Consider the following 11,344-nt stretch of genomic DNA (forward strand, 5'->3'; position numbering starts at 1 on the left):
TGTAAGTGATTTGATCGATTTCTCTACATCGACTTTCTCTTTTGGTCATAACTTAGCTGCAAATTCATTTCCCGCTGTATTTGACAATTTTGAAGATAGGTCAGAACCTCATCTATCGGAATCTATAGCAAACTCACAGTGGAACGTTTTTGCAGTTGGGTTATTAACTAAAGAAAAAGTTGATGAAGAAAAATCGATCAAGTCACTTACACCCCTTGCATTCTAAGCCCCTCAACTGAAGTATTGTCGATAAGCCGGTGTCTCTCTTTGATATTTAGTGTATTATTTTGCTTCTTGTTGAAGGTTCCATTACACGTTATGACTATTTGGTAATTCTGTTGGTGTTCTCGTGACATTGTACTTCAACTATATTATATTTGTACACGAACACGGATACAAACTAGAAACTATACATAAATGAAGATCCTCCAAAAAACGTTCCAACTAATCTAACAATTCAAAGTCCAGCCAGCCATCAAGCAAAATTCTCCATTTTTTAATAATCCGCTTTCGGGGCCTCACGATAACACCTCCCATCGCATCGCGGGCGGCACATCGCCGGAATAATTCTTCGCCGAATGTTTCGCTAAATGGGTAAAGAATGAGAAACTATGCAGAGGAAAATGATTTTGAATCTCTTGCGCGCGTCATGTTGTGGAGAAGGGAAACGGAGAGTGTTAGGGAAGCGCTGCTACCACTGGAAGGGAAAACTGTTGCAAGCGGAGGCGGCGTCTACTGGCAGTTTTCGGTCCCCTCCCCAACGATAAGGAGGGGATGCTACGAAATTATGGAGGGAGGAAAGGAAGGGGCAGTTTGTTGGCTTGTGTTGCTGCTGCTACCAGGCAAAAACGACAATGGTGGCTTAAGTTTTTACTCAAATTATAAAGTATTTATCTTTCCACATGAACAGATCGCCGTCGACTGGGGAAAGTGGAGGCAGCTGTGGAAGCAATCCAACGAGCGAATACCTTCGTGTCGTGTGTTTGAGCAAGAGAAATAATAATCAGTTAAGGAAACTTTTTAATAACTCCAAGGAAGCAAGTAAGCCATCCAGTAATTTCCACCAGGATTTGTTCATGTGGTACCACTTGCACTTGTTCGGTGCAAAAGATGAAGGATGATGTTGATGTTGCTTTAAAAACATAGTGGTTGATGTGATCTGATAATATTTAATGTATTATATATACATTTATATGAGATTCCATTAATATTGAATTATTTATAAATAATAGTTTGATGCAGCTTGAGTTCCGGAACTCCTTTATAAATTTTAAACGAAATGAGTCAATTAGATTATTTTTATATAAATAAACGTGCTTGAAGAAAAAAATAGTTGCTCAAACAAACATTATAAATACCTTTTGGCGAAATCTTCGAATTTGAAATCAACTTCAGTCATTTCGCTCTCATCTGTGGAAATGGAATACAATTTTCAAAAATCAGAATGTCTTATTCAATATACAGCAGTTGAATAGGTGACATACCTTCTTCCTCCTCATCGTCATAGTCGTTCTCATTGGCATCAGAAGCATCCATGTCAAATACACGTTCTTTTTCTGAAAAAATTGCGAAAATATATAACCTGATTACCGACCGTCATTGCAAAAAGAAAACTTTTTAATAAATCTGTTCTTCGATCTTTTGACAACGTAAAAGTCCAAGTGCAAAAGAAGGATGCATTATGGTTTTTGATTGGTTAAATGATGCCCATAACAACTTCAGTAGAGCTGCGTTTCTCTTGAGGGAGTATCACATTACGAGGGTAGCCTGATAAATCATGCACACACGCTTGTAGAAGACGAACAAAAACAAATAGCAAGATTAAGTAAAAAACAAATTGAAGTGTAAATCTAAAAAATGATCTTGAAATTATCAGCTATGATAACGGCATCAACGTTCCGTACCTTGAAATAGTATATGTTTGTCGTAGACAGCTACAACAATTTTGTAAATTTGAGTTTTTTAAAAATAAGAGGGATGGTCCAAATTTTTCATTTGCTTGTTCGAAAAATGAAAGTTTTTTCTTTCAACCTTTAACCTCCACGTATCATTCCACGGATTCCTTGCCTGAGGAAGATCTTTAGGCAATTCAATTATCAAACCAATTTTTATGCTTTGCTCACTTGTACATCTAACTGCATTGACCGGAGTAAGTGAGTGTATTGGCACATCTCGCATTCAAATATGCTTTCACGACATTTGAGGTATGAAGTCCGGTGTTATCGTGTTGAAAAAATTGACCCAAAATTGATTATTAAACCCATCCACCTAATCAGTTTTTTGTTTGTAAAAATACGTAATTATTTCAGAAAGCAAGTAGGACAGCTGTTGGTTTGACGGACAGTGTGTTTAAGAAGGTCATACGGTGATTTTGGATAGTTAACCGTTGCATTTCACATTTATTTAATGGGCACCCTGCTGTTCTGCAATATGTGGACCATGTGATAACATTGGCGACCTGTCGATGACTGTCGATAATCAAATAGAAAAGTTTAACAAAAACAAAAACCATAAATGATTGGCTGAGCCGATGTAACGTCTATAATATCAAGCATTTTGAGTAATTTTAATTTCAAAATTTGATTCATTGGTACGTAAGTTAAAGTCGAAACGATATAAGGAATATACAAAATGATGATGATGAGAGCAAGTAAAATTATCTCTCTCGCGAGCGAGAAACTTATACGTCTCGTGAAGGAACATTGAACACATCTAAACAACAATTGAAAAAAGAAATGGACCTACAGTGAGATGGGTTCATGAATAACATTACTATATTACTATCTGTTGGTTATAATTTGGTAACTCATTTCTTTTGGCGTAGGATCACGTCTAACAGGAAGATATGAGAAATAGAATGGAAATCATTGAACATGTAGGGAATAAAGAAAGATTTCGAGATAAACAATTGAATAATTATAAAATGACCTTATTTGCGCATCTCAAATTGTTCAGACCAAAAAAGACCATCTAGAGTAACTGCGGAATACAATTTGAAAACATCAATACAGATCAATAAGATCAATGCATATCATCCTATTGAAGAAGATTGAGCCAGATAGAGAAGCGAAACATTGCGCCGTGAGCCCCACCCCTGCGTGATTCTTCTGCCAGTTAGTATGCAATTAAATCACTGCAGCATTGGGAGTCGATCATTTATTTTTTAACTGGAAAGAGAGAGAGTTGGAGGAAAATAATCTCAACAGCAGCAGCAGCAAATAATCAGTAGCAGCAGCAACAAATGAGTCTCAATTTTCCTCACATCCGGAGAAGAACCGTCAATTTTACTGGCATTCAGAGGAGAACCCGAGTAACCCGATCCATCACACAGTGATGTTATGCTGGTGATGGTATAGATGTGTCTAAAAGTGAGTCTGTTTACAGATACATAACGTGCATTCCCAATAAGGAAATAAATCTCGACATATGGCCATCTTGTTCTCGCGAGAACAAATAAGAATCTATTCAATATATACAGGGTTTTCCATTTCGGGCTTCCGAAAGTATACAGCCCTGCGCTGACAACCGTTTGACAGAGCTGTCAACCAAAGCATCATATCGTTAGTTGAATGTCTGCCATTTTACAATATGGATCGTTTTAGCATCGCACAACGTGTTAATTTTGTTAAATTATACTATAAAAATGATGAAAAACCGGCAAATGTTATTAGAGCATTACGGACGGATTTTGGTCGTCATGGACGGCCTACAGAGCACACAATCGCTAATGTAGTGCGTAAATTCGAACAAACTGGATCCGTAGTGGATATTGTGAAACCTGTGCATCATCGTAGTGTGCTTTCGGTCGAAAATATTGCTGTTGTTGCTGCCGGTGTGGAGGATGACCCGAATGTTTCGATTCCACGGCCTGCTCAGCAATTGAGCTTGTCAAACAGATCATTGTGGCGAATTTTGCATTTGGACTTGCACCTACATCCATATAAAGTCCAACTGGTACAAAAATTAGAGCGTGGTGACCATGGAATGCGTCGGGCATACGTCGATTGGGTGAACGAACAACAGCAGCAAAATGCTGAATTTCGCATCAAATGATGCCATGTGGTTTCAGCAGGATGGCGCCACGTGCCACACAACACGACCGAACATGGCCATATTGCGAACGAAATTTGAGGGACGCATAATTTCGGGTTTTGGTGATGCCAATTGGCCGTCCAGATCATGCGATTTGAACCCGCTAGACTTTTTTTGTGGGGTTATGCGAAAGATCGTGTCTATGTCAACTCTCCGCAAACTCTTCAACATTTGAAAGACAACATACGTGGAGTTATGACCGAGATACCGCCCCATATGTGCCGAAAAGTCATCGAAAATTACCTGTTCCGGATCAAGGTGTGCGAGGAAGCCCTAGGTGGACATTTGAATGATTGTAGTATGATTTCAAATCCCATTTCCAAATCTCATTTCAAATCCCATATTTCATAGGCCATATATCATTCCATAACCCATTTTTTAAATCCATCCCCAAAACCCATCCTCATAAGCAGTTGATTGTTTCTTAATAAATGACTCATGCGTAGTCACTTCGATTTACAATTCCCATGAAACATTCCTCAAGCACAACTGCATTATTTAGTTAATTGCTTTTCCCCACATTCATTCATAGAAACAAGCCAACGTGCGCTGACGATATGAATGTACTCTTACATCATATCGCGCGCAGCTAAAGGCAATAAACCAGTAGCCAAAACAAACCTAGTTCTATTCTGATGAAATACGCGACCATATACAAAGTCGTCGTGACACTTTACGATTTCCCATGAAATCGATATGCGCGCTTACGAGTGCAGTAAGCATTATTATTTCTTGACCCCATTCACATCGAACACTGCATTCGATTGATTGGCTATTCCCCTTTGAAATCAACTTGGCTCCTCCCAGTGAAACTCTACACAAATTGTTGTAACTACTAGCTTAGGACTTTAGTAACCAGTGTTAAGGGAGTTCTAGAGACTCACGCCACGCGATAGGTCGTGTTGAGTTTTCTTCAGATAATTTAATATAAAGAGTATCGTGTCTTTGGTACAAAAAAAAAAAACAAAATGAGAAATAAAGTGTATAGAAGTTATTTGATGTTGACCGTGTTTGTGAACTAAAAACAGTTGATGACAACCGTGAGTTGAGCATGTGAAGAAAAACATTTGATGGCGACCGTGTTTTAAAAAGAATTCATGCAATCTTCGGATGCGAGTGCGATATGATAGTGCTCGACACGTAAAACGAGCCACAGGAAAAGCGATCCGATGTAACAGCTCTAGATGTGCGACGGTATTTGAATTCATCGGAAAATCGGCGGAATTCCAGGAGATCCAGTGCAATATTATTGAGGATGAAAGTGAGCAAGAGTACTGCGGTGCAAGAGTGAAATGAAGTTCGCTGATAAGAATTAGTAATCGAAATTCTTGGTGTGGCTGAGTGAAACAAAGCAAGAAAAAGTGTGTGCAAAACCAACCAGCCGTATCACAACAATGTACTAAACTGTGATAGTAAATGTGAACCCAAAAATTGGAGTGAACAAAGCATGGACGTTACTGATTATCACTTCAGAACTTTTTTATCGCAGTGCGAAACGGTGCCAGAGAAAAAAAAAAAGCAGCTAACTGAGTAGTGAGAGAAACAGTGCCAGAAGAAAGACTAACTGTATCGCAGTGCGAAAGGGCCATGTAAAAAAAAAAAAAAAAAAAAAAAAAAAAAAAGTCAGATAACGGACTGTAACAACAATTACCGAAGTGTCCAGTGAACAACGACCTGTGCAATGAACATGGAAAAAAGCTGCCTAAGAGTTGGCTCGCAAGTGCTCCTTGGAAGGCGAGACCACTGCCAGCAGTAAGGAACTGGCAGGCGGGTAGATAGAAAACCAAAAGAGGCGCAGAAGAAAATTCCCGGCGAAGGCCATCAACTAGCAGCAGCAGCGTGAGCAGCAAACAGATGAGCAGCAAATCAACCTAGACGGTGGTCCAAAGGAAGTTTTCAAGTAAATGATTAAATCTGTTTTTTTTTATCGATTACGTCTGTAGATTATATACGATGAAAGTTCACTTCAGAAATTTTTTTTTAATCAAAATGATATGATGAAACAAGAGTGAGTTATTTAAAAAAAAAAAAGAAGACTAAATAAATGAAATGCAAGTAGATATTATACAATTAAATAATTTTTATCATTCAAATATCATCAAAGAATTAATGAAATAAATTAATGAAATAAATTAATGAATCACGAATGTAACACGAATAATAATGAAACTTTAAGGAATTCGAATATGAACTAACATGGGATTGTTTAGCTCTAAAAAGGTAACGAATACTGGAGATCCACAGGTCACAGTTCTAAATTACCTTGAGCAGCATTCTCGATTCCATGAAACTAATGAAGTTATATTGTGTGTGATTTTAATCATCACACTATTGCTTGCATTAAACAAAGTTTACAAACTGTATAAAAATTGTACGCGGACAGAAGCTTTGAGAGCCGCTCGAACTATCGCTGGTCTACAGGAGATAGCATAAAAACACATATGCGTATATACATTTTTTTTTTTCTCTTCCTCTCTCCTCCTATTTAAAAATAAATTTAATCTTTTTCTCATCAATAATTAAATACAAATAACATACAAAATGATTTCGGAAGTCGAGCTCAAAGAATTTCTAGAATTCCTAGATGAAGTAGGAAAAGGTAAAGGAACGGGACCATTTGCTCCATTACAAACGAGCGAAGTATTCAATTCTTGGGAAGAATTGTTAACTCGAATACGTGAATTGCCTGGAGATGATCCAATTACCTGGATAGATTATGAAACTGGCAAGAGATTACACCAACAAAATGAGAAGTAGGGTGTACAAATTAAACGAACAAGTTCTCTTCAATGGATCGACTTAGAGAAATCGAATTCCATTTAAAGAAAGAATTTCAAAACCTAACCAAAAATAAACTTCGACCTAGGACCTTACAAAATATTGAAATAAAAAGACAGCAAATACAAGAAAACTTGGAGGAATATAGAATAGTTTTAAAAACATTCGAATTCAGAATCAATGCATCTAAGTGGAATGAAGAAGTAGAAACCTACGGAGCATTGAAGGTAATATACCAAAAGTGTATAAAATTACTTGACAATTCTCAAGTTATACAACGAGAATATGACAGTGAGCCGGAAACAAGCGAAAAACCTCCTGGCTTACTCCAATATTTGAAACCAGACACTGAAGACTCATTGTTAAGAGTGCGCAGTGAAATAAATCTGGTCAAGAGAAAATTTAAGCTCAAAATACTAGCAAAAATTGTAGTTTGGTATCTAAGAGCAAACAACAAAAAGATAATGGCGTTAAGTATTAAGACAGCTGCTGAACTAGCAACACTTATACCCACCTATGATGGAAGTCCAGGTGGAGTAAAATCCTTTATTGATGCAGTTAATCTGACTAGTACAATAGTACCAGATGTAAATAAAGCTGCAGCGATTCAAGTAATATTGACAAAGTTGAGTGGAAAAGCAAGAAACTTATTTTCCACAACTCCCATCGAATACGACGAGATCACAACCAAGATAAAGTCAAATTGTGAAGAAAAAGGAAATTCAGATTTAGCATTAGCTAATTTGAAAAATTTAAAATTGAAAAACGCCAATGAAATCGAGAATTTTATTAAACAACTCGATGTTTTAGCAGACAAATTGAAAGACACTTATATTAGAGAACAAATTCCTGACAATGTAGCGAGGAAAATGTCTCAAAAGGCAGCAATCCAAACACTTATCGACGAGACATCAAATAAAGAAACGAAAATGATGTTAAGAATTGGAAAATTTGATAATCTCCAAGAAGCCATCAATGTCATGGTGGAGAACGAGAAGACGGGAAATAGAGACACAAATGCAGTAGTACTGCATTCGATAAAAAACAGGCAACCAAACAATTCTGGACAGAATAATAACAAGTACTTAAACCACAATATTAACCATAGAAATTCAATGATGACCGATCGATTCAACCAGAGAAATTATTCTCAATGCGGATATCAGAATAGATACCCAAATAACAACAGAAATTTCAATCGGAATTGGCAACAATATCCCATTAACAGAAATTTCAACCAAGGGTCACAACAATATCCTACTCAAAGAAATTTCTACCAGAATAACAATAGAAATCCTAACGGAACTTACAATAGAAATAACATTCCAGCTAGGATGTACGCTGTAAATCATCAAAATATTCCTCGACGGAACGCACATACTAACAATAATCAATTTTATCCACAAATTGAATCGGATAATAATTGCCAAGCTTTGGTACCATTCAATAACAACAATACAGTACCTAACCCCAACAATCAAACGACGCAATCAGGAAATTACAATTCTGATTATTTTTTAGTCAACCAGTAACAATTGAACGCAGATGTCGACTAACTGGACAATTGTTACGGTCAGACTCACCGATTTTGACAATAAATTTAAATGCATCAAACTTTATTCAGGTCAAAGTGCACATGACTGGAAATAAAGTATGCAACCTAATCATTGACACCGGTGCAGATATTTCGTTGTTTAAAGCACGAAATATTCTCCCAACTCAACCTGTAAATAGTAACAATAAAATTAAATTAACCGGAATTACGGAAAACAGTGTAGAAACTTTAGGTATAACAAATACAGCTATGTGTTTTAATAATACTTTAACTTTAAATCATGATTTTCATCTAGTTACCGCAGACCTACCAATACAAGCAGACGGTATACTAGGAAGGGATTTTTTAATAAATTATAAGTGTTTAATAGACTATGAATATTGGCTACTTACCTTTAATATAGCTAATGTACAGATTTCAATACCAATAGAAGATAATTTAAAAGAAGGCTTCATGTTACCAAGCCGTAGTGAAGTAGTTAGAAGGATACCATATTTAAATATTATAGAAGATATGGTAGTTCATTCGGAAGAAATTTATCCAGGAGTTTTCTGTGGAAATACTATAATTTCACCAGCAAAACCCTATGTAAAATTTGTAAATACCACAAACAAACCTTTGTATATACACTATTCAGAATTTAAACCTACATTAAGTATTTTAAATAATTATACAATACTTAATAGTAATAACAAAAATAATAAGAGATTCGATGAAATTTTTAAAATCATAGATACAGAAAAAATCCCCATATATGCTAAAGACAAGTTTAAAAATTTAATTGCTAGATATCAAGATATATTTTGTCTCCCAGAGGAGGATGTGACTAGAAACAATTTCTATTCACAGAATATTGTTCTTAACGACAAAGTACCTGTATATATTCCTAATTACAAGACGATTCATGCTCAACATAATGAAATAAATAGACAAGTGAATAAAATGTTAGAGAGTAATATAATCGAACCCTCGGTTTCACCATATAATTCACCAATTCTTCTTGTACCAAAAAAATCTTGTGACAATGACAAGAAATGGCGTTTAGTTGTCGATTTCAGACAACTGAACAAGAAAATTTTAGCAGACAAATTTCCTCTACCAAGAATTGATGATATTTTAGACCAACTTGGAAGAGCAAAATATTTTTCAACTTTAGATCTCATGTCAGGTTTTCATCAAATACCTTTGGACAATGAGTCTAGAAAATTTACAGCATTTTCAACACAAAATGGACATTATCAGTTTACGAGATTACCGTTTGGATTAAATATAAGCCCAAACAGTTTTCAACGCATGATGACCATTGCAATGGCTGGTTTAACTCCAGAAATATCCTTTATTTATATTGACGATATTATCGTCACGGGATGTTCAGTTAATCATCATATTTCAAATTTGACTCAAGTTTTTGAACGATTAAGATTTTATAATTTGAAACTTAATGCTCAGAAATGCAAATTTTTTAGCACTGAAGTTACCTTTCTAGGTCATAAAATAACAGAGCATGGCATGTTACCAGATGATTCTAAATTTTCAGTAATTCAAAATTACCCAATCCCAAAAAATGCAGATGAAGTCAGAAGATTCGTTGCATTTTGTAATTATTATCGAAAATTTGTACCAAATTTTGCATTGATTGCAAATCCACTTAACCAACTTCTAAAAAAGGATTCAAAATTCAGATGGACAGATAATTGCCAAAACGCATTCAACATATTACGAAATTCATTAATGTCACCTAGATTACTCCAATATCCAGATTTTACGAAGCAATTTATATTAACAACAGATGCTTCAGACATTGGCTGTGGAGCTGTATTGTCACAACAAACACTAAACGGAAATTTACCAATAGCATTTGCAAGTAAAACTTTTACACCTGGCGAGAAAAATAAACCAGTTATTCTGAAGGAATTAACAGCCATACATTGGGCTATTAATTATTTCAAACCTTACCTATACGGTAGAAAATTTTTAGTACAAACAGACCATAGACCATTAGTTTATCTGTTCGGAATGAAAAATCCAACATCAAAATTAACCAGAATGCGTCTTGATTTAGAAGAATATGATTTTTCAATTGAATATATATCAGGAAAATCGAATGTAGGAGCAGATGCTTTGTCGAGAATAATAACAACTTCTGACGAACTAAAAAATTTAAACATATTAGGAGTAAGCACGAGAGCAATGACTCGTAACATAAAAAATGATGACAGAATAGTAACATCAACAGATAAAGAGATTTCTGCTACCAAGAGAACTTGATCACTTCTCTACGTACATGACAAATAATCCATCAGAAACCAACAAATTAATTAAACTTGAAACAAAAGTTGACAAAAATGAAATAAAATTTATATTAAAGAAAAACAATAAAATTATTGCGCAAGTGCATCAAAGAATTTTAAATGGGAGTCAGACATTAGAATCTGCACTTCTAAAAGTGGAAGAATCAATGATTAAAATGAATCAAATAAATTAGCGCTCTCAAACTAAAGATGAAATTTTTAAAATGCTATCAATTGAAACTTTAAAACGTTAGCAAATGCACGAGTGTATTTAATAGAAATTATTATTTACAATCCACCAACATTTTTAACAAAAAGGGAAACTATTCAAAAAAGTATTATACAATTATCATAATACCCCTACTGGAGGACATATCGGACAACATAGATTATACCTTCAAATGAAGAGAGGTGTACAATTGGAGCAATATGAAAAGATCGATTGCAGAATTCATTAAGGCCTGTGAATTATGCAAACGAAACAAAATCATAAAGCATACCAAGGAAAAACAAGTAGTAACTACAACTTCATCTTATCCATTCGAAATTATTTCCATAGACACAGTTGGACCTTTTACCTAGAAGTCACAACAACAATAGATATGCAGTTAGTGTCCAATGCGACTTG

The 11,344-nt window shown here is 35.4% G+C and overlaps 1 protein-coding gene across 1 annotated transcript in view; it reads right to left on the bottom strand.

Annotated features, from left to right (window-relative positions):
* LOC129762449 (protein timeless homolog) overlaps positions 1–11,344 on the bottom strand; it is a 223,112-nt gene that overhangs the window by 117,961 nt on the left and 93,807 nt on the right. The window contains exons 9-10 of the mRNA XM_055760706.1: positions 1,485–1,556; positions 1,359–1,410 (exon numbers count right to left, since the gene is read on the bottom strand). Of these exons, the coding sequence (XP_055616681.1) occupies positions 1,359–1,410; positions 1,485–1,556 (124 nt within the window). The remainder of the gene's footprint in view (positions 1–1,358; positions 1,411–1,484; positions 1,557–11,344) is intronic.

This window comes from Toxorhynchites rutilus, chromosome 1 (assembly GCF_029784135.1).
Source record: "Toxorhynchites rutilus septentrionalis strain SRP chromosome 1, ASM2978413v1, whole genome shotgun sequence".
Taxonomy (NCBI): Eukaryota; Metazoa; Arthropoda; class Insecta; order Diptera; family Culicidae; genus Toxorhynchites; species Toxorhynchites rutilus.